Raw genomic sequence first — 23,494 nt, 5'->3', positions numbered from 1 at the left:
TGAATAAAGCTAAAATGCAATTAAGAAAAAAACAGCCCCTGCCATTCAACTCTGAGGTGTGCTGCGCCTTGTATGATAAAACCGCATTTGTGGCACCAGTCCTTTGTAGGAAGCATGTGTCACTGTTGCTGTTATTTCTGCTAATGCGGCAGCCAGTTTTCTGGAAGAAGATTACGCCTACACATAAGATGTTTGACATATCAAGCCACTGGTGGAACAATAAGAGCCAGTGTTTCCTCGAGCTTCGCAAATATTCTGCTTTTGGAAGCCCGTCTTGTTTGTTTGTTTCCATGGGATTCATATAGAGTGTTTATCAGGGGGGTTTAGTTTTATCAGCTGGAGTCCTAGATCTGAGAAGCTTGCACTGAATATTTAGGGCTAAAGTCGGTCCTCAGTTACAATGCGGTAACCCTGCTCACTTGCACAGATGTAACCTCAACGAGTGCTACACCAACAGGCTTGGCTATGATTGAGAGCACATTTTGCCCCTGCATGCATCTACCTTATCTGAAGGTCAGAAATACAGTTCAGATAAAATGAGACTGGTTCCTTCCCAGAGGTCTTCCTCCAAAACTTGAACCAATCCAGTTTGGTTCATCACCTGCACGTCCACTAATGTTATATATGCCATCAATGCCCCTCAGCTATGTACATTGGCCAAACTGGACAGTCACTACGCAAGAGGATAAATGGACACAAGTCAGATATCAGGAATGGCAATATACAAAAACCTGTAGGAGAACACTTCAACCTCCCTGGACACACAATAGCAGATGTAAAGGTTGCCATCTTACAGCAAAAAAACTTCAGGACCAGACTCCAAAGAGAAACTGCTGAGCTCCAGTTCATTTGCAAATTTGACACCATCAGATCAGGATTAAACAAAGACTGTGAATGGCTATCCAACTACAGAAACAGTTTCTCCTCCCTTGGTGTTCACACCTCAACTGCTAGCAGAGCACCTCACCCTCCCTGATTGAACTAACCTCGTTATCTCCACACTGATATATACCTGCCTCTAGAGATTTCCATTACTTGCATCTGAAGAAGTGAGGTTCTTACCCACGAAAGCTTATGCTCCCAGTACTTCTGTTAGTCTCAAAGGTGCCACAGGACCCTCTGTTACTTTTTACAGATTCAGACTAACACGGCTACCCCTCTGATACAATCCAGTTTTGAGATTCATAAAGGTCCAAGCAGCTCTTCCCTATATATTTTCTATTTTTGCACGTCTCTGGCCTACCGCACTTGGAGCAGGAGTGCTGAGACACCTTGAGACCGGGATCTTCCCACAATACTTGCAGTCCAGTTTTGCAGAGTGGTTAAAATGTCTGTGCCTTTAAATAAAGGGCCAAGAGAGTTTTTTCCCAGCTGCAGTGCATGATGATGCTCTTGCTACACTGAAGTTTCCCAATATTTTTTCAGCTCTGTAGCTCATGTTCAGTAGCCAGGAGGATCTTATTGTGTCTTCCAAAGCTGTCTGTTTCCAATGTCAGTGATCAGAGAGGAAGAAATATGCAGTGCCTTGTTAATCTAAGCCCAAGGATAGCAACAGCGAGTCTCCAACAAGATATACAAGACAATAATTGGGGAATCAAATTCCAGGCACTGTAGCTTTAATAAGGCACAAGGACTCTGCACTCATTATAACAAAGGGTCTAACTTTGGAAAGATTCCCTGTGTTAGTTTCACTCATAAAGTTTAGTCCAATCAGCCTTGTTTCCACTCAGGGCTGGGTGCAGCACTTTGGAACCCTGCTTAATTTGGAATCATTATTCCATTTGCTGGGAGCAGTTCCGGAATCATTTCCCTCCACCTACGTTCAGCCCACGCTGGCTGGCTGGCTCGCTCGGTTGGCTTTCATGCTAAAGAACCACCTTGAACAGGAAACGCCTCGGCAGCTTGCGTCCATGAGCTCGGAAGTGAGTTGGAGGAACTGCAAGTGGAAATAAAGATCTGACTGGATGCCAGGTTTAGGATTAGGTTGATTAGTCAGTTCCTGTCTTCCAGCCTGAAAGGAAAAGAGGCGTTAAGGGCTTTTTGGTTTTGTTTTAATCCTCTACTGTACGATGTTGAGCCACAAAGCTAAGCATGAGACAAGGCAAATGCCTGCTACCTCCTGAGTGAAACCACATCCCAGTGGTAGTCTGACCTATCTACTTACAGTTAACCATTCCTGTAGACACCTTTCCTCTCCCCCAGCGATCACAATCTTATACAGATAAGAGTTGGGATTCAGGTCAGGTGAAGAGACTTGGTTTGGTGATTGGTGAGACATTTCTGGTGCAATGGGAAGATGCTGGAGGATCTTGTGAATAATTGACTTGATACTTAGAGGCACCGTGATTCCATGGATAGTGCACTGAATTGGGAGTCAGGAGACAATGGGTTAGATTCACTGCCCTTTTTCTGGACCCTTTGAGCTGCAATCTGGCCACAACTGCAAGTTGAGAATTCCCCTAAACGCAGGAAATTGTAAGACGCTGCTGGTCTGGAACCTGGGAGTTCTGAGCAACCGACTCATCCACATCGCCACTGGTTGCTTAGGTTGGGTTTCCCCTTGAGGACCCCGTGAAACTGGGTTCTGCAGGAAGTCCTGCCCAGCAGGATCTGAATGGTGGCCCCTCCCAGCTCACTGGTTGGCTGTTGCTAGTTTTTAAACCAGGAAGCCATCATGGAGAGCTGTCTGAGCAACCAAGCAGACTGCCTGCCTGCTTCCACTCCAGACCCTGCTTGCTGTAGACCCTAAACTCCAGCTTCCGAGCCTGGGTTGTTCTCAACTTTGCTATTTGCTTGCTGTCTGTAACCTGGCACCTGACCCGACTTCCTGATATCCTGACTCTTCTATTCACCAGCCGCCTTCAACTTGGTGCCTGACCCCCAACTTCCTGATATCCTGACCTACCTCGACGCTGACCCCACTACTCATTTTCTGACCACAACTTAGCAACTGACCAGTGCCCCCGGCCTGGCCCTGACAGGAATTCACATTTGGTGTTAAGCCGGCAGAGCTGGCTCCATAAACCATCTACCACCCCCACCTCGGTGAAGGGGCAGGGGCAAGGGTGGAGTTATGTTACTGTTATCCACAGCAGGCATATCATCCTGGGAGTACCACAGCCAACTGTCGTAAATTAGAGCAACCTTTAGGCTGCTCTAATTTACACTGAGGACAGGGCTGGCTGAGGCTCAGGAAGCCATAATCTGTTTCCTGATTGAGCTCGCCTGCCCACACTATCAAGCAGGTCTTGGTAGAGAAGAGAATCTACCCACTCGGTTCTGTTCACAGCTCTGAGCTGCTGGGTGATGCTGTACACACCTCTTCACCTCTCTGTGACTCAGTGTTCCTGTCTGCAAAATGGAAATAAGGATACTTCCCCTCCTTTGCAAAATGTTTTGAGATCCCTGCTTGCAAAATACTCCATGCGGTAAGAGCTAAATGTTGTTGCTGTTCCTTAGTGCTCATTCTGCTTGGATGCTGAGGAAGCGGGGGTCAAAGCTTGCCAACCCTAAGACTCCCTCAAGTAAGACATGACCATTTCCCAGATGGAAGACCCCAGAGATTAAACATGGAGTGCTGGTGTTCAGCAAGGGGCGATCTTCCCTCTGAGTCAGAATGGATTCCTAGTCCTAGGGAGCGCAGCGTGCTGCCTTTCTGCTCATTAAAGCTGTCATGGACCTTTTCACAAGAGTAGGCATGCTTGTCTGAGTATCTCAGTAAGTAGCCATATTCCAATAGAGATCATTACATTCCGCCCATGACTTTAATTGGATACGGTATTATCCCTGAGCTGGTCATGTTCAGTGCTGCTCAGAGCCATTGTTTATGCCAGTTTCAGTCTGCAGCAGAGTGTTGACGCACCAGCCCTCTTCCTGGATCTCTTTCAACCTTCTCCAGCTCTCTGGATCCATGAGGTCAGACCTCTTGCCAGTTCCACCAGGGGAGTAAACTCGGTGCCCTGTCAGAACACGTTGGTAAGAATCCCCATGAAGGAGAACCTCACAGAAATTTCCTCCTGCTCAGCCCCTCCTGTGTGTGTGTGGGGGCGCAATCTGGCCTCTAGTTGCTTGAAACGCACCACTTAGTAATAGCCGCATTATGGACGTCAAATGTTGCCTGACTACTGAGCAGCCAGAGGCAAGGGCAGGTCTATAGGCAATGGTCTCTTGTCATTACAAACATGACTCACACTAGATTAATGCGCCTCCCCTCCCCCATAAAAGCAAGTCAGACGTGTCTTGCCGTTGACGGGGAGGTTCATGTCCTGACCTTCTAAATATATTAAAGAACAACATGGAGTGTACCAAAGGCATGCAGAGCTTGCTAGTTGGTGGGGCCTGATCCGAAACCCAAGCAAGCAAGTTAGGCGCCTTTCCATTAATTCAAATGGGGTTTGGGTCACACCCCTGCTCATTTAGTTAATTAGAAGCAAGGGTCATAATTCTGACAGAAAGTTAATAAATTGGGACTCAATCATTAATGGTTAAGAAAAATGTTATTAAAGAACAGTCTGGCCAGGAGACACAATTAACCTTGAAATTAGAAAACTATCCAGTGGATCAGTGTTTCCCAAACTTGGGACGCCGCTTGTGTAGGGAAAGCCCTGGCGGGCCGGGCCAGTTTGTTTACCTGCCCCGTCCACAGGTCTGGCCGATCGCGGCTCCCACTGGCCGCAGTTCGCCGCTGCAGGCCAATGGGAGCTGCTGGAAGCAGTGGCCAGTATGTCCCTCGGACCATGCCGCTTCCAGCAGCTCCCATTGGCCTGGAACTGCGATCGGCCGGACCTGCGGACGGGGCAGGTAAACAAACCGGCCTGGCCCGCCAGGGGCTTTCCCTACACAAGCGGCATCCAAGTTTGGGAAACACTGCAGTAGATGAAAAACACCCGCAGGCCACTCTGCTCAATACCCAGTATCTAGATGGGCAAAACGGTTTGGATACGTGTCACTTGACTCTCCACAGAGATTGTGGCCTGGAATTTTCTTCCCATAAAATCAGGCTTTGCCAGCTTGCTCCTCTACCTCTCAGTACGTTTGCTTTCATCCCAAAGTCCTTGGAATAACATTCCCTCCCCAGTAATCTGAAGAATCTGGAAGTCACAAAAATTAATTTGAAAAGCTGCAGTTGTTCACCATCCCCGCGGACGGAATCGTCTTTCAGTAGCTGGAGTGTTGAAGTAGCATTTGTACATACAGTAGCCTTTTCGGGAAGGAAATAGATGAAATTCCAAATACCTTTGCCTCTTAATAGTAGTTTTAAATGACTGACTTCCTGCACGAGGGTCTGTCTTGCTTTTACAACTGGGTTATTTTATGGAGGAGTTTTCTTCACTGGTGCTGTCCTGATGCACACAACCCTTCCATTAATTTCAGTGGGATATGAAAGGGAAACAGGTTTGGATCCTTAGGGTATGTGTACATTGCACGCTGAGCCTGGACTCTTACTCCGGTTTGAGCCCAAGCCCCCTCTCCATCCACACACAAATCAGTCGGACTTAGGTCAGCAAGCACCCAGGCCCTAGGACCCTGCTGGGGGCTAGGGATCGGAGCCTGAGTCTCTCTGGGCACGTCTACATGGGGATAAAAGACCCATGGCACAGCTGTGGTTGGCCCGAGTCAACTGACTCAGGCTCACTGGGCTTGGTCTGCAGGACTAAAAATTGCTGTGTAGACGTTCGGGCTCGACCCAAACTCTGGGACCCTCCCTTGTTGCAGGGTCCCAGAGCGCAAGCTCCAGCCCAAACCCAAACATCTACTCAGCAATTTTTCATCCCCAGAGTTCTTACCTCAATGAGCCTGAGGGCTGAACCAGGCCAGCCTTGGGTCTTTTATCCCTGTGTAGATATAACTTCTGAGACTCGGGTCCAGGCCCTATCATTCTGCAGTGTGGACACAGGTCAGGCTGCAGACCCGAGTCAGAAGATCTGCATGGTGCAGTATGGATGCGTTAGCACGGCTCTGAGACCCAGGTCTACCATGCAACATGGAGGCTCAAGCATAGGCTTGGAAACACCGGGTCCCACAGACCCAGACTTAGTGTGCGGCATAGGCATAGCCTCAGAGCTGTGGGGTATTTGTTGACTGATGGAGGCCCTGTTGATTTGTGGTTAACCCGTACAAGGGCCTGATGCTAATCCCGTCAATGTCAAGGGAAGGACTTTGATGGGCTTTGATCAGGCCCCAAATTAATAAACTGTGTCCCTGTATCCAGCTCTGGTGTATTGTGCCCAGACATGAGAGTATATACATCAGTCTGGGCACAATACTAGAGCTCAGTGAGAGATTTCACCTAGTAAACCTACAGGGCTTTAGGCTGTGGCTAAAACAGCACTTTTCTGTCCATCCAAAAGGATGCTTGTGTTCAAAAGGCATATAGGCACACTCAGGCTGGTGGAAATTTAGCCCTGCACAGCATTTGCACACATGCGCACCTCACAAAGATTTTTAAAAAGGGTTTTTGGTGTACCTGGCTATTTTATCACCTGCTCTGCACCTATTTCTGCACCTTTACAGCTTGACCTGCTTCCATCAAGACCAAGCGTTGCCAAGGCATCATTTGCCTTAGCTCCCTACGTTGCAGGCCTGAGAGCAGACAGGACATCCAGCTAGATGCTGAACATAAACTTGATGTAGATGGAATGGAGGAAATGGCTGGAAGCTACTTTTCTGTTTCCCGGATGCTGGGTCTGCCAGGACCAAAATGGCCTCTGAAATAATTTAGAGCAGCCTACGGGCAACTCTAAATTGTGCTAGCTGGAATGGTCCCATAGGGGACACACACCTGGCTGAGGATTGGGCATAACACAGTCCACTCCATCTCCTCCTGTTCCTGACACACCTTGACCCCTCCTTTATGATTCGGCTCTAAGAGTTGGGTTAAAGAATCCATCCAACATCTTCATTATGGAAGCCCACATAAACTAAAAATATATATATTCTTTGATGCTTGCAAATCTTCAAACATGTTTCTGGAGCTCATAACCAACGCAGAGATTTTGTTTCCTTTTTACCCAAGAAAGGTTTAGGAAATTATTTAGGAAAACTTAAAAAATACTAGGCAAAAATTGTGTTGCTGCACTTAGAAGGAAAGGTGAGAGTTAAATGAAAGATGAGTGCTCTGAAATGGTTGGAGCTCTGAATATATTTCACTATTTACTGATTTCAGCAAGAATTTCTTGGACCCAACTGCTAAACTGTCAGACTTCAATCAGGTGCAAGATGGGCAGCCTAGATAATAATGTACAAGTCTTGTCTCATAAACCAGGAGTCTGTTTAAAGCCAGCAGTGTTTTGATTCTTTTTCACTCTACAGCTGCCAATTTTAATAGCTTTGAAAGTGTAACACAGCAAGTCTGCAAGCTTCAAGGAGAGAAAGGAAAGCATGAGATTAGTTTATGGCTGGTTTGCAAGCCTCAGACAATCAAAGGGGATCAAATAGCTATTCTGTTCTATCACGTTCTTATATTGTGCTTGCTGCTTTGGTATCCGGGTGTCTAGATCTATCTAATCTACCGGCATCAATACTCTTTCAAAGGTTACAAAATGAGTGCTTAGACTTGAATGTAACCTTTATAATGATGTAGTTGCTTTGAGTGGAGGAAACATTAATTTCCAAAATCCCAAATGACAGAAGATTGCTTTCTAGAACAGTTTCATTACTAATGCTATTTTAAAGTTTACATACATATATTTTAAATGTAAAGCACATTACAGTTTATTTATATACACATACATATATAAATAAATGTAATGATGCTGTACATCTAAAATGTAACTTGTCTTACTAATAACATATTCGATTATTATTGAAGTAATTATATGCATCTGATTGACTGTTCACTAATTATCCTCTCTGTTTACTGTTTGCACTTCACTCAGCTTGAACGAGAAAAATGGGCTAGTAAGTTCCATTCTTTTCCTAGTCAGAATCTAGTCACTTTAACATTCTGGCTCTTGTGCCCTAGCACAATGCTCCAATACTCCAAGGTTACGTTTAAACCCAAATGAAAGCTCATTTCATTGAAAGTGAATAGAAAATTTCCTAGTAATCCTAGTTGCTTTTACAGAAGAGAAATTTTGGACATAAACTTTTGTGAGGATATGCCTTTAATCTGTATGTTCTCCTGATATGCATCAGGTAGCAAATACATTGTACAAGCATTGCTCATGTTGGTGAGAACTCATTCTATTACTCCTGATTGCAGTGGGATGACTGGATGCAGGAGTCCCCCAGTGTAAGTTAGAGTTGGGCCATCTAGCCCGGTACTAGTAGTATCTTTACAAGGACACCGTGTAATCATTCTTCCTTCCGTTTCATTTGTAAACGGGTGCTGCACAGCACGGCTTCTCCCCCTTTTCCCCCCGCCCTTTAATTTCCTGGCAGTGGAGTGACACAGAAAATGTCTCGATGTTCAGAATCCAGAGGACTTTGATTCTTTAGAAATCAGATCTGAACAATTAAGGTAGCAAAACTTCAGCATTTCCAGTTTACATGACATTAATGTTACATAATAGCAATTTAATGTAATTAGAGATGCCTTCCTACACTGAACTGCAGAATGTGTACAGTTTAGCTACTTTGTAACTCCTCAGCTAAAACTAAATACTTTTATTTTTCCTTTAAACTCCCATCTGGTACAAGGCTTCTGCATCTTGCTGTTGAAGTGGGCTGATGCTGAATCACTGTGGGTCTATCTTTTAATTATGGAATTGCTTTCATTTCCTTCCATTGTGTTTGATTCTTTCCAGCTTTAAAAGATTCCAGTAAGAGATCCATTAACAGCGACTGGAAAATTGAGCTTCCTGGTGAGTTTCAGATCGCAGGCACTACTGTCCGGTACGTGCGAAGGGGTCTATGGGAGAAAATGTCTGCCAAAGGACCAACTAAAATACCACTGCACTTGATGGTAACTTTATATCCTTTGTTTATGTTTCTTAAGTGATGCAACATAAAGGGTTTATATCCAAGCTCAAAGTTCAACTTAAACTATTTGCTTCCTCCCCAGGGTTTTAAGGAAAATCTATTGCTTCTCCCCCTGATTTCTTTTGCAGGGTTACAGGGGCAATGCTTACAGCTCATTTAAGGTCTATTTTGTGTCAGCTTGCGATCTCCATAAAAGCGTCACACTGTGATGTACATTACATAATGAGACATAGACACTGGTACAGACCCAGTTTTCCTAGGGCCTCTGTGTTTTGTGCACATAACCATTTGCACATGTAAAAGGACGTTGGCTCAACTTCCTAGTTGACTCACCCAGTGTATGTTTCTCTGTTTAAATGACCTTTTGCTCACACAGGTAATAAAAGATGCACATTTTGTGTATGTACAAACACATGATCTGTGCAAATTTGGCACTGTATATTGATTTACACACACAAATCTTCTTGAATTATATATTGAAGAGATTGAGAACTGTTACATTTCTTTGCTCTGGTTCAACATAGTCTTTCTATTTACACAGGATGTTATTTTATAAACACTGAAGCAATGTGCGTCAAGAGACCTCTTGGGTCAGGAGATTAGGAAGCTTTTCCCAGTGCTGTCACTGGCTCAATGTGTAACTTTGGGCAAGTCATGTAATCTCTCTCTGACTTAGTTTCTCCCTCTATAAAACGGGGATAATAATACCCCTGCCTCCCGTGGATGTTAATACATGAATGTTTGCCAAAGGGCTTTGCAATTCTGGGATAGAAGACACTATAAAAGCACAGCATATTGTGAAGTATGCACTGCTCCTCTAACTTCTATTTTCTGTCCACTTTGATTTTTCTAGGCACTGTTTCCTTTCTCTGTGACTTTCTTGCCAGGGTCTGCCCGCCCCAGCCCTTCTTTAGACGCTGCTAAAAATCAAACAGCTCTCTGCTTTTCCTCACCTAAATTTGTAGGGCCCCTTTTTAATCTGCTTTGCGCTGCTCTAGTTTTCATTTTCATTGTCCTGTTTGAAAAGCTCAGAGCTACCATGAACTTTTCACAAAAAGGTTTAAGAATATTAACCCTTCCCTCTTCACATTGCTTTTCACATGCAGCTCTCAAAATGCTTTACAAAGGAAGGGAAGTGTCGTTCTTCCCATTTTAGGGAAGAGGTGTGGAGTGACTTACATGGGTCACACAGCAGGCCAGTGGCAAAGCTGAACTGAGATTATTCCTCAGTATTCAAAAGGGCACATTTGGGGATTCCTGCAATTCCCTAATGTATTCATGAAACTCATGGTTTGTGCATGTAAAGCTAAACCTGTACAAAAGACTTGGGCCTATATTTTCCATTAGCGCTTTTTAAAAGTCAAATTTCCATGGTGACTTCTTCAACATTAAGAATGTCAGCTTCACAGTTTGGCTTAGATCCAGACTTTCCACCCTGAAACCAAACCTCTTACAAAGTAGCCTGTATATTACTGAAGAACTGTCTGTCCTCAGGGCACCATATAAAATATGAATTTGCATGAGCTCAGGTTTGTAAAAATGTGTAAGATCCCTGTGCCTTTTGTGGCTAGATCTGACTATTCCAAGGTTTTCCTTGGTTGAGGCTCACAGCAGTAGATTCTGGTGCTGTCAGTTTTGAAAACTTGAGCACTGCTGTGTATCTTTTTTTTTTTTTTTTTAATGGAAACAAAAAAACCAGCCACCTCCCCGCAAATATCCAATAAAATAACAACAAAAAGGATTGTATTCCTAGGAAGCTTCTCCATAAGCTCTATTCATTATACAGTAGAACCTCAGAGTTACAAACCCCTTGGGAATGGAGGTTGTTCACAACTCTGAAATGTTGGCTCTGCTGGTGCCTGATTGTCTACTACTTCTTAGAGTGCTCGCTCATATCCATTCCAAGTAGATGTGTGCACACCGTGTGCACGGTCATTGGAAGGTTTTTCCCCTAGCGGTATTCGTCAGGTCAGCTGTGGAGCTCCCTGGAGTCATGTCTTCATGGCGGTGTATATAGGTCCCTGCCGAGCTGCCGCCTCTTCAGTTCCTTCTTACCACCAGTGACGGTCCTTGGAGCAGCTCTCTTCTCTTGCTACAGCAAACCATCACCTAGGTCACTGTTTCCCAAACTTGGAACACCACTTGTGTAGGGAAAGCCCCTGGCAGGCTGGGCCGGTTTGTTTACCTGCCGTGTCCGCAGATCCAGCCGATCGCGGCTCCCACTGGCCGCGGTTCGCTGCACCAGGCCAATGGGAGCTGCTGGAAGCGGCGCAGGCCGAGACACATACTGGCCGCCACTTCCAGCAGCTCCCATTGGCCTGGAGCGGCGAACCGCAGCCAGTGGGAGCCGCAATCGGCCAGACCTGCGGACGCAGCAGGTAAACAAACCGGCCCAGCCTGCCAGGGGCTTTCCCTACACAAGCGGCGGCCCAAGTTTGGGAAACACTGACCTAGTGGACTTTCTCTTGTTGTATATGTAAATAGTTAAAAACATAGTATTAGTTAGTTTTCAGTAGTTCATAGTTAGTTAAGATAAGTTTTAGTTGGGGACTCTCCCCCCACCATGTTTTCCTTCCTGGGGACCGGGGCATGCCTTGGTCTCAGGGGTTCAAATCGTGTGGGTCCTGTCTGAAGCCTATGCCAAAGGGAGACCCACACGACTTCTGCTTGAAGTGTTTCAGGGAAGCCCTTCAGACTGAGAAGTGCAACATCTGCAGAGGCTTCCACCCAAGGACTAAAAAGGAGAGGGACTTTAAGCCCAGCCCTTTTGTGTGGAGTGCGTCGGTCTCAGTAAGAGAGGCTGCGGCGCCAAGAAAGGACTTGGACTCCAGGGACCCTCAGCACCATTCCCGACTTCCTCTGGTGTGAGTGCCCAGCACCGCTCCCTTTCACCAGTGCCACACAAGAAGAAGGACGACAGAGGTCACTCTCCCACTAGAGCAGAGGTGCGAGGAGGTGCATCCCACGCCAGAACACCCTACTCTGGCTCTGACTCAGCCAGCACTATGAATTCCGGCCTCACAGGGAGGTCCATTGAGTTCAGTTCTCGTGGAATTCCCGGTGCGGGAGTGTCAGGTGGAGGAGTTAGATGTTCCCTCCATGCTGGACACCTTTGATGCAGCTTATAGTAATGGCACAGGCACCAGCGCCGGCACCACAAAGAGGCACCGTGCCTTCTAAGGGCAAGCCAGTGATGATGCGGCACTGTTCACCCTCCCCTTGGCACCGCTCCCCAGCACCATCTTGCTCCGCACCGCCTTGGTCGCCAAGGTCAGAGTCCTCGTCGGACGCGGAGGCAGAGTCGTACGGCTCTCGGCGAAGCCAGCACTGCTCTCGGCACCATTCTTGGCACCGCTGCAGACATTGCCTATGATGCCGTGGCCACCCAGTGTCAGGCGCCGGCTCAGTGGCCCTTCTGGACCCGGTGGGCCTATCACCAAGCCCAAGGGTCGGGGTCCAGATCCTTGTCAGTGGTATCGGAGGCACGGGCCCCTCCATCATCATCACCTCCGCGAGGCCAAGAGATGGGCACACAGGCCAGCACCGAGACCGCAGCGGGACACAGCACCAGGGCCGGCACCGAGACTGGCACAGGCCTGGAAGCTCGGATATGTCACCGCTCCCAGCACCACGCAAGACGTGTCGGCACAGGGGGATCTCCACAGGCTGGAGAGTCAGGAAGACCCGGTGCTCCCACAGGCATCTTCCTCATCCTCCCCAATGAAACAGTGGTGGGCACACCCACCACGCTGATGCCATGGACAACAGCCCACCAGGAGTTGCTCCGAAGGGTGGCTCAGAATTTGGGCATGCAGGCAGAGGTGTCGGAGGAGACCGACCCTACCGTCAACACTCTGGGGCCTGAAGGTCCCTCGAGGATAGCTTTGCCCCTCATTAAGACCATCCATAACTATACTAAAGTGTTGTGGCAAATGCCCACCTTTCTTCCCCCCCACAGCCAAAGGGGTGGAGAGGAAGTATTTTGTGCCTTCAAAAGGGTATGAGTACCTTTTTGCTCACCCTCAGCCGGGAACTCTGTGGTGGCGGCTGCCAACTGAAAGGAAAGGCAAGGACAACCGGGACTGACTCCTAAGTCCAAGGAGGCAAAGAAGCTGGATCTCTTCGGTAGGAAGGTTTATTTTCCCAGGGGGGCTCCAGCTTCACGTTGCCAACTGCCAAGCAGTCCTTAGCCGCTACAGTTTTAACCCTTGCAACACGTTGTCCACATTCCAGGAGCTACCGCCGGCGGACTCCTGCTCAGAGTTTGCTGCTGTTCTCGAGGAAGGCAAGGTTGTTGCAAGGACCTCCTTACAGGCCTCCCTAGATTCGGCAGACTCGGCAACCCACACTATGTCAACAGCCATAGTCAACAGCTCCTTCTCATGGCTTCAGGTGTCGGGACTCCCGCACAGAATCCAGCAGACAATTCAAGACTTGCCTTTTGACTGCTCAGGGCTTTTCTAAGAGCAAACAGACTCTAAGCTCCACAGCCTTAAAGACTCACGGGCAACACTGAAGTCCCTGAGGCTTCATACACCAGCCCCACAGAGGAAACATTTTAAGCCGCAGCCTACCCCTTGCATCTACCCTGCTCCCCCTAGACAGGATTGTGTATCACTATTCACAGACAAGACAAAAGTGATGTTCTATATAAACAGATAAGGTGGTGCTTGCTCCTCTCCCCTGTGCCAGGAAGCCCTCAAGCTGTGGGACTTTGGCATTTCCTACTCGATACATCTGGAGGCATCATATCTCCCAGGTGCCCAGAATGAACTGGCCGATCATCTCAGCAGGTCGTTTCACAATCACAAGTGGTCCCTCTGCCCGGATGTCCTGACCAACACTTTCCAAAGGTGGGGATTTCTCCAGATAGACCTGTTCGCAACACGGCGCAACAGGAAGTGTCAGCAGTTCTGTTCCTTCCTGAATCACAGCCCTGGCTCACTCGCAGATGCCTTTCTCCTCCCTTGGAGCACCTGCTGTATGCATTCCTGCCCTTCCCGCTCATTCACAAGGTCTTGCTGAAGGTCCAAAAAGAGAGCGCATCAGTGATGTTGATAGCACCAGTATGGCCATGTCAACACTGGTTCACCACGCTTCTAGACCTGTCGGTCGACACACCTATAACACTGCCCCTGGTCCCAGACTTGATCACACAGGACCACAGCCACCTCCAACATCCCAGTCTAGAGTCTCTCCACCTCACAGCATGGAAACTCTGTAGCTAAACCCCTTGGAGCTCGCATGCTCAGACTCTCTTAGGGAGGTTCTCCTTGGCAGCAGGAAACCATCCATTTAAGCCATTTATCTGGCTAAGTGGAAGAGATTCTCGACTTGGTCACTGCAAAAGGACACTCTGCCGTTACAGTCATCGATTCCTTTCATCCCGGACTATTTACTGCACCTAAAACAGGAAGGCCTGGCAGTGTCATCAAGAAAGGTGCACCTGGCCGCCATCTCGGCTTGCCATCCCGGTTCTGCTATTTGCTAACCCCATGGTTGGCCGCTTCCTCAAAAGACTAGATAGACTGTACCCTCAAGTAAGACAGCCGAGCCCCCCATGAGATTTTAACCTGGTGCTCTCAAAGCTGATGGGCCCTCCTTTTGAGCCCTCTCTCCTGCTCTCTCCTCTATCTTTCCTGGAAAGTGGCATTTCTAGTGGCTATAACTTCGGCCAGGAGGGTGTCTGAGCTTAAGGCCTTGACACCCGAGCCCCCTTATACTGTTTTTTATAAGGACGAGGTGCAGTTGCGGCCACACCTGGCTTTCCTCCCAAAGATAGTTTTGCAATTCCACACAACTCAGGACACTTTTCTTCGAGTGCTCTTCCCTAAGCCGCATGCTAGTAACCGGGAACGAATGCTCCACTCCCTGGATATCAGACAAGCATTAGCTTTTTACACTGAGTGGACAAAGCTGTTTAGAAAATCAACACAACTCTTCATCACAATTGCTGAGCGACTGAAAGGGCTTCCAGTGTCATCCCAAAGGATCTCTTTATGGATCACGGCCTGTATCAGGACGTGCTACGACTGAGCAAAGATACCTGCCTCAACATTAACAACACACTCCACAAGAGCGCAGGCTTCCTCGGCAGCATTTCTGCTGCAGGTGCCCAGTCAAGACATCTGCAGGACAGCAACATGGCCATCAATCCACACCTTTATGTCGCACTATGTCATTACTCGGCAGGCTAGAGATGACTGCAATCTGCGACTCGGTGAACTCCGACTCCTAGGAACTGTTTGGGAGTCACCTACTTGGAATCGACATGAGCAAGCACTCGAAGAAAAAATGGCTACTTACCTTTTTTTAACCGTTGTTCTTCGAGATGTGTTGCTCATATCCACCTGCCTCCCCTCCGTTGGAACATCTGGCAAGAAGGAACTGAAGAGGCGGTGGGTTGGCGGGGACCTATATACACAGCCATGAAGGCACGACTCCAGTGGGCCCCGACGGGTACTGCTAGGGGAAAAACCTTTCAACTACTGTGCACATGGCATGCACACACCTACTTGGAATGGATAATGAGCAACACATCTCAAAGAACAACAGTGACGAAAGGTAGGTAACTGTTTTGTCTGGTTCCAAATGAGGTGTGTGGTTGACCGGTCAGTTTGTAACTCTGAGTTTCTACAAACTGACTTTTCAGTTTGTATTACAGATATTAACAGGGGTGATTTTTTTCCTTTCTCTCCCGCTTCCCCAGATATGCTTTAAAGATGGGCGAGAGACCAGTATCGGACCATTAGAACAAATATGCAGCCCAAAGTCATTGGGAGAGTAATAAACAAAGCTCACTTAAAACAGCACATAATTTATTTGACACTCTTTTCTCAATTCAAATATTAATCTTTTCCCTGAAATAGGATAGTGGTTTTAATTCTTTCAACAACAAGAATGAAAAGGATGGTTACCAGTTACCTCTAAATAGAAAACTGTTGTCTAAACAACGATGGAACATACATGACTGACAGAGAGCCAGAAGCCTCACTGAATCTATTGTGACTTGCATTTGAAATCAATTACACACACACACACACATGCATATTATATGTGGCTATGAAATTGGTTTCATATGGGCCCTTCGAGTCACTCGTTTTGTTTCCATACTGAGATAATAAGGATCTCGTTTAAGGAGCTGTTTTTTAATACTTGGGGCATTTCTCCAAATGTGTTACTGTAAGTATATTTCTTGGATAAATGAATGTTTGTGTAGCTAGGCCTATGCTAGACCTCCTCTTGGCAACAGAGGACAACCAACACTCCCGGAGCACAGAGATGCTTTAAACATGACTGTTTCCGTAGTGCAATAGAATGGGCTGCTCATACCTCGCGTGCTTAAATAAAGTCAGAGCAGGACTTGAGTTCTCTGCTGACTGTTGCCTAATGTTTTGGATGCTGCAGAAAGCTTTGTAAACATGATGATCATGTGGTCCATAGCGGGCTTAACTTTGGCTTCAAGCTAAGAATAAAACATGCCTTATAGTGATAGACTTGAGAGCAATCTATTTACTTTACAAAGAGAAGGTTACGGGGTGACTTGATTACAGTCTATAAGGAGGAAGAAATATTTAATAATGGACTCTTCAATCTAGCAGAGAAAGGTCTAATATGACCTATGGCTAGAAATTGAAACTAGACAAATTCAGACTAGAAATAAGGTGTCATTTTTTAACAGTAAGAATAATTAATCATTGGAACAATTTGCCAAGGGTCATGGCAGATTCTCCATCACCATTTTTAAAGGAACATTGGCTATTTTTCTAAAAGCTCTGCTCTAGGAATTATTGTGGGAAGTTCTATGGCCTGTACTGTACAGGAGGCCAGTCTAGATTATCACAATGGTCCCTTCTGGCCTGAGAATCTATGAAAAACAAAGTTTCCTCTGTAGCCAAAGCAAAAACTTCTCTTTGTTTCCCACTCCTCATGGAAGATACTTCTCTGTCCAGACTTGTTTACTGTGGAGATCAACTGAAAGGTGCAGCGTGCCTGCTGCCCTTACAGTGCTCATCTATAGGGAGTCAATTGCTGCAACTCAAATGAAACCAGGCAAAATTTTTCAGACAGTTTATTCACTGAAGTGCAGTTTTGAGTTGACTGAAACTATTAGCAAATTTGGGTCCAATTTAGCAAATAGTTTTGGCTGGAAAAAAATTTGACAAAAGTCAAAACATTTTGCTTCAATTTTATTAAAATGAAACTTTTCATTTTGAAATATAGTTGGATTTATTTTGGAAAGAAAAACTAAAAAAAAAAAGAGATAAAAAGTGGAAAAAACAAACAAAAACAATTGTTTCAGGTCAACCTTCAATGAAATTTTGGGGAGATTTTTTTGGTTTCAGCTCTAAACTCAAGTCCAGGCTTCGAGCACATGTACAATCATTTTATGCCCCATCCCAGGTCATGGGTGCTTATAAACCTTATTTGATTGGGGTTTTTAAGCGGGTTGAAAATGTGTTTCCAGAACAATGAAGAGTCAGAAAGGAGTGTACCTGTGGGTGCCTGCAGGGCCGGCTCCAGGCACCAGCTTGGCAAGCAGGTGCTTGGGGCAGCCACTCCGGAGGGGGGCGGCACGTCCAGCTATTCAGCGGCAATTTGGCAGACAGTCCCTCACTCCCGCTCGGAGCGAAGGACCTCCCGCCGAATTTCCGCTGCAGATCACGATCGTGGGGTTTTTTTGGGTTTTTTTTTGACTGCTTGGGGTGGCCAAAACCCTGGAGCCGGCCCTGGGTGCCTGGAGGGTTCCTGTTCAAATTATTGTTTTAATGCTACTGGGGTTATGTTGTAATAGTAATTATGTCTGTTTTTAAAAATCACAGAGGCCACATCCACAGCTGGTGTAAATTGGCATAGGTCCATTGACTTCAAAGGAGATACTCCAATTTACGCCCACTGAGAGTCTGGTCCAGAAAATAGATGTGCTCCAAAGTCAGCTAGTAAAGCCCTCCCGCCGATCTTTTACATAGCACAGTACTTCAGATAAAAGATGCAGTAGGTCTGTTTCTTATCTCTCACCCGTTTTACACCGGTGGGGCCCCTTTTACCAGAGTTACTCAGTGAAAGTGAGAGCCAAATCTGACCCAGTGGGTAGATCCAAGTAGAATCGGAACTCCACGCCCATTATGACTAATAATGAGGCACCCTTTTTCAGCCCTCCTTTTGTTTATAGTGGTCCCTTTTAGCGAATTTCACAGAGTAGAGAGGCTGGAGAGGTCATACATGAGCCTGTTAGAAGCAGGTTTCACACCTCAGCATCACTGCAGCGGCGTCAAACTTGGATGTCAATGCCTGACGTGAAAAAGCCCAGCGCCTTCTTTCTTTCTTCAGAAAATACCTGTGTGTAGGGAGAGACCGTCACATCCCATTAGTGGGGTTTGTCAGTTAGCTCAGGACAGACTCGTTCTTGTCAGCACAATTTCCCATGGTGATGATTTGACTTGTTTATTGATTAAGCTGTTAAATGCGCCTCTCTGCAGCATTAATCAATTCCCGTGTGAAGTGATATGATGTTAAACTCAAAAAACACCTCTCTCTCCCAACCCACTCATCCTCCCAGAAGGCTGAATAAATAGATCGGCCTGGCAACAAGCCTGGCTTCCCAAAACAAATTAAGGCACGTATGATGAATGGCATCTTAATTCCATGCAATCGTTAACTTAATTAGTTACTTTATGAACATCAATCTGATTTAATGTTTCCTGCTGTCGACTTAATTCTGTTTTGAAGCCAGCTCATCACATCTGAGACCAAAAAAAGCGAAGGCCAAATTTTTCAAAAGTGAGTACTTAATGTTAGACACCGAAGTCTGGTTTTGGACACCTCCATAAGTTGCTTGATTTTTTTTTTTTTTCAGAAGCTCTGAGCACCAGCTCTCGTGGTTTTCCTTTGTGTCAGCACCTCTGAAGATCAGGCCACTTTGATTGTAGTGCCTAAATAAGGATTTGGGGGCCTTTCTTGAAGCACCTGCCTTTGAACGTGTTGGCCTGAGACAGCATTGCTGGCTTTGCCATCTCTGCACTCTGTCGGCTTTTCCAGTGCAGTGTATCATAACAGCCTTTCTTCTGCTGCTGAACCAGGTGCTGTTATTTCATGACCAGAATTATGGAATTCATTACGAATACACCATTCCTGTCAACTATACCGCCGAAAACAGAAGCGAGCCAGAAAAACAACAGGATTCTTTGTACATCTGGACACACAGCGGATGGGAAGGATGCAGTGTGCAGTGTGGAGGAGGTAAGGCCATTTGGGAACGTGGTGGGATTGTTTTGTACAGTGTTTGCCAAGGCAGGCAATAAAGAGCGGTGAATGCAGAACACGGGCTGCAGCGCTGCCAAAGCACAGACATCACGAGGAAGGCTAAGCTACGGAAATGGCTGTTGGCATGGCAATTGGGGGAAAGCTCGCTTTCACCAGATCTCCGGGTTAGCAGCAGCCGTGCAGTCTATACTCGGTCAGTGTTCTGGCAGGGCTGCTTCTTTGTTGGTTCATTACTATGCAGTGGAACTGCACCTGGTTTAGTGCTTCACGGATGGCTCAAGGCACTTATATGCAGCCCCATATCTCAAGGCTCAGTCAGGTTCTTGGAGCAGGGTTTTCGCAGGCATGCATGCGTATTTGCTGAAAGAAACTTCCTTCTCCGAGGATGAAGCAGGAGCGGTCGCACTGTGACAATTTGCTGTAGATTGCATCAGAAACCCTTAACCAGCTAACCACATTAGCACCCTGCAGGTCACACTTTTCAGTTGATTTTTCCTGGGGCATTCTGGGATAGATTCACGAAGCCAGAGGGGGACTTGATCCCCATAGAAGACAGTTAATGCTGCATCTGCCACTATATGTTGGCGTTCCGTATATGGGAGAGGCAGCTTTAATTCTCCCTAGGGAATCAGGTCACCCCTGGCCAATCTCCTTTCACGACTAGCACTGAGTGGTTGGTGCCAGCTCCAGCAATTCATCCCATCATGAAGATACCACAAAGGAGTTAGAGTGCTCAGGTTAAAAGTCTCACTCCTTGTCAGGTTTGCCACCCCCAGGATCCTTCAACCTCAGTACACTAAATGCCTGTATTTTTTTTTCCTTATAAAATAGTTGATTTAAAAATTGACTTGTTTGCTTTCTTTTTACAATAACAATTTCTCCCAGTCATTGAGCCCTCACGAGAGCGAGTCTTAAACCTGTTGACAGGGTCTTAGGTACAATAGGCCTTCTACACAGGGGCTCAAATATCACCTTCTGGCAATATGGGTCCCACCATCAGTAGGCTCGGATATGTCAGTTCTTAAGCACTTTGGTTTTCAGACACATTTCAGTACTTGTTCTTGGTGGAAAGGTCTTCTTCCCTTTGGGACTTTTAGATTGGGACTCACTTATGGTTCGAAATGTGATCAGGGACTTAATTCACACTGGACTTTCCAGTGACAGTGAATGGTTTTTCTTGTTTGGTCACGAGCATTCGGTTTGTCAAGTATATAAAAAAGCCAGAGTTAAGGTTATAATGGAAGACGCTTGAGGAGTTTCCCCCAAATAAATATCACTAGGGCAGGTTTGCATGGTGAGTTGGTGATGTTTACATTGTGACATCATGGTGTTGACTCACCATGTTGAAAGGCAACTATCTCACTGTCACAACGCAACATCTTCACGTCAAGTGAATTTTTAAGCCCAAGGTGCCATGGTCATCAGTGGAGTTGAGCCCCCTTCTCAGCTGATGCAGAGACATAGGTTGTGTGGAAATAGTAGAACCATTCTGGAGTGTGGTGTCTTGAGCCGGAGTGTGAAATTTAAGGATGAGGTTCTATGGAGATTGGACAACAACCAAACTGGCCGTGATGATACCAATAAGATTTGGGGAAAATATCCAAATATATTACAGAAAGTGCACAAGCCAGAGGAAGTGAGGGAAATTGGTGGTGGCCCAGTGACATGCAGGAAGCAGTAAAGAAGAATGGCACTGGCAGAAAATAAGAGTGATGGTAAGTTCTGAGTAGTACAGACTGGTACACAAAATAGCTAAAAGAGCAGTTGCAGAAGCAAAGGGTCAGCCATTTAAAGGACTACTCAGGACTCCTAATGAAGGAAGGGGAAAAAGGAATATGTAGCTTAGCCAAGATGAAGCATAGAAGCGCAGAGAACTTGGGAGCTGTGAAGTGTGTCAAAGATGAAAATGGAAGAGTACTAGGGGAAGATGGTGAAATCATTAGGTGTTGGCAGCAGTTTTATGAGAAACTGCTCAGTAAAGAGAATGTGAAGAAACCATTGAGGGAAGTATGCACAAGCAAAAACCGGACAAGCCCTATCACCGCAGTGGTCTCAGACAGTGCTAAAGACGATGAAACGTGGGAAGGCTGTGGGAGCAGATGATGTACCAATTGAGGTATTTAAAGCATTAGGCCATGAAGGAGTGGTAATGATGACAAACTTTTTCAACTTAATTCTCTGTACTGGAAAAATTCCCGGCGGGTGGAGGAAGAGCGCATTGGTCCCTAACTTCAGGCATAAAGGAGATGTGCAAATATGGAGTCATTACTGACCCATCAAGTTGATGAGTCATGCCGTGAAGTGTCTGGAAAGAATTATTGAGAAAATACTTTGGGAGGCGCTGGAGCATCAACTTGGATTTGTGCCAGGAAGGCCAACAATGGCAGGAGAAATGTGGAGAGAAACACAAGGAATTGCACTTAGTATTTGTGGATTTAGAGAAGGCTTATGGCTGAATTCCTAGACAGTTGTTATGGAGGTGCCTATGGGTACACAATCTACTGGAGTCATATGTTCAGACTATCATGGTCATGTACCAGGGAAGCACAACAGTAATGAGAAGCAGCTGTGGCTACAGTGAGTCATTCACTGCGAGGGTAGTCCTACATCAAGGATTAGCCCTTAGCCCGCTCTTATTTGTGATTGCAATGAACACCTTGAGGCAGGAAATTCGGGGAGAGGCTCCGGGGAGCATGCTTTTCACCGACAACATTACGTTGTGCCCCAAAGATAAGTATGAACTGGAAACAGCCCTAGAGCTGCGATGGGCTGCGTTAGAAGAAAATGACTTCCGCATCAGCTCACAAAAGCTGGAGTACATAGAATGCTTTGAGGGACAACAAGAAGCCAATAAAACTAGATGGTATCAAATTAAAGTCCATGCTAGAATTTGAACACCTTGGCTCAGTGTGGAGCCATGATCAGAATGTGGATGAGGATGCTAGCAGCCACATGAAGAGCAGTTGGTGGAAGTGGAGGGAGTGATAGGAATTCTTTGCAATAAGAATATGCAAAGTAAACTAAAGAGCAGTGTGAATTAAGAATCGGATTAGGCTGGTTGGAATGCTGTCCAGTTTGGAAGCGAGAAGAATAACGACCTCACATTGCCAGATTGAGAATGCTGAGTCAGATAATTGCTGATACGCTATGCAGTGAAACAGTAGGATCCATGATGAAGGTAGAGACACACACACACACACACACGAAAAACCAAGGGAGTATGGGCTGGGCCATGTGAGATGATGAGATGTGGGATATATTGGCCAGAGACTACGTGAGCTAGTAGTCACGGGACAGAGACCTTGAGGAAGATCTTAAAGAAAGCAGTTTGAGACACTGAAAGAGGACTTGAAAAAGGTTGGTGTCCACTTGTGACAAGAACACTTGGCGCTGGTGAACGAGAGCCACCAACCCCAATTGGCGGGATACAGCAGAGAAGAAAAAGAGACTCTTGAGCCTGGTGTGTCAAGTTGGCAGCACTTTTTCATGTAGTACATCCAGAGGGCCTGAGGACCAGAAATGATGTATATTTTAGCTGCTTATTTCATTCCCTTGTAAAATTTGAGTAAGCCCAAACTGCAGCGTTTGAGGCCTGCTCATTCCCTTTCAACCTTGTTTTGGCTGCATTAAATGAGTTGGATGTTAGTCAGGATGAAGGGGAAGAAGCAGCAGGAGCCCAGCTGTACAACAGGAAGCTCAGGCCAAGTGGTGGATCTCAGGTCATTATTAGTCATCCACAGAGGTGGCCGGTTGTCCGGCTCCACTCTACTTGGAGCATCTGTGCTAGGTGATGTATGGGTCCCAGCAACATGTGGCGGAGGAACCTAAACCAATGCAGATTGCTTTCGAGGTTGTATTTATGTTAAGAATTGAAAGACGTAGCTCAGTATACTAACACTGCTGGAGCAGTCGCATTCGTGATTGTCGTTACGGCCCCGCCAAATTAATGGCCATGAAAAACGCATCATGAACCATGAAATCTGGTCTCCACCATGAAATCTGGTCTTTTATGTACTTTTACCCTATACTATACAGATTTCACAGGGGAGACCAGCATTTCCCTGCGCTGCATCCGAGGGTGCTAAAAGAGTTGGCGGGTGAGATTGCAGAGCCATTAGCCATTATTTTTGAAAACTCATGGCAATCGGGGGAGGTCCCAGATGACTGGAAAAAGGCTAATGTAGTGCCCATCTTTAAAAAAGGGAAGAAGGAGGATCCGGGGAACTACAGGCCAGTCAGCCTCACCTCAGTCCCTGGAAAAATCATGGAGCAGGTCCTCAAGGAATCAATTATGAAACATTTAGAGGAG

General features: G+C 46.3%; 1 protein-coding gene across 1 annotated transcript in view; it reads left to right on the top strand.

The window, feature by feature from the left end:
• ADAMTS17 (ADAM metallopeptidase with thrombospondin type 1 motif 17) overlaps nucleotides 1-23,494 on the top strand; it is a gene marked incomplete in the record, with an annotated part of 265,113 nt that overhangs the window by 180,616 nt on the left and 61,003 nt on the right. The window contains 2 exon segments of the mRNA XM_034784572.1: nucleotides 8,748-8,905; nucleotides 19,002-19,161. Coding sequence (XP_034640463.1) covers nucleotides 8,748-8,905; nucleotides 19,002-19,161 — 318 coding nt within the window.

This window comes from Trachemys scripta, chromosome 10 (genome assembly GCF_013100865.1).
Source record: "Trachemys scripta elegans isolate TJP31775 chromosome 10, CAS_Tse_1.0, whole genome shotgun sequence".
Taxonomy (NCBI): Eukaryota; Metazoa; Chordata; order Testudines; family Emydidae; genus Trachemys; species Trachemys scripta.
This window is presented reverse-complemented; position numbering and strand designations above follow the sequence as displayed.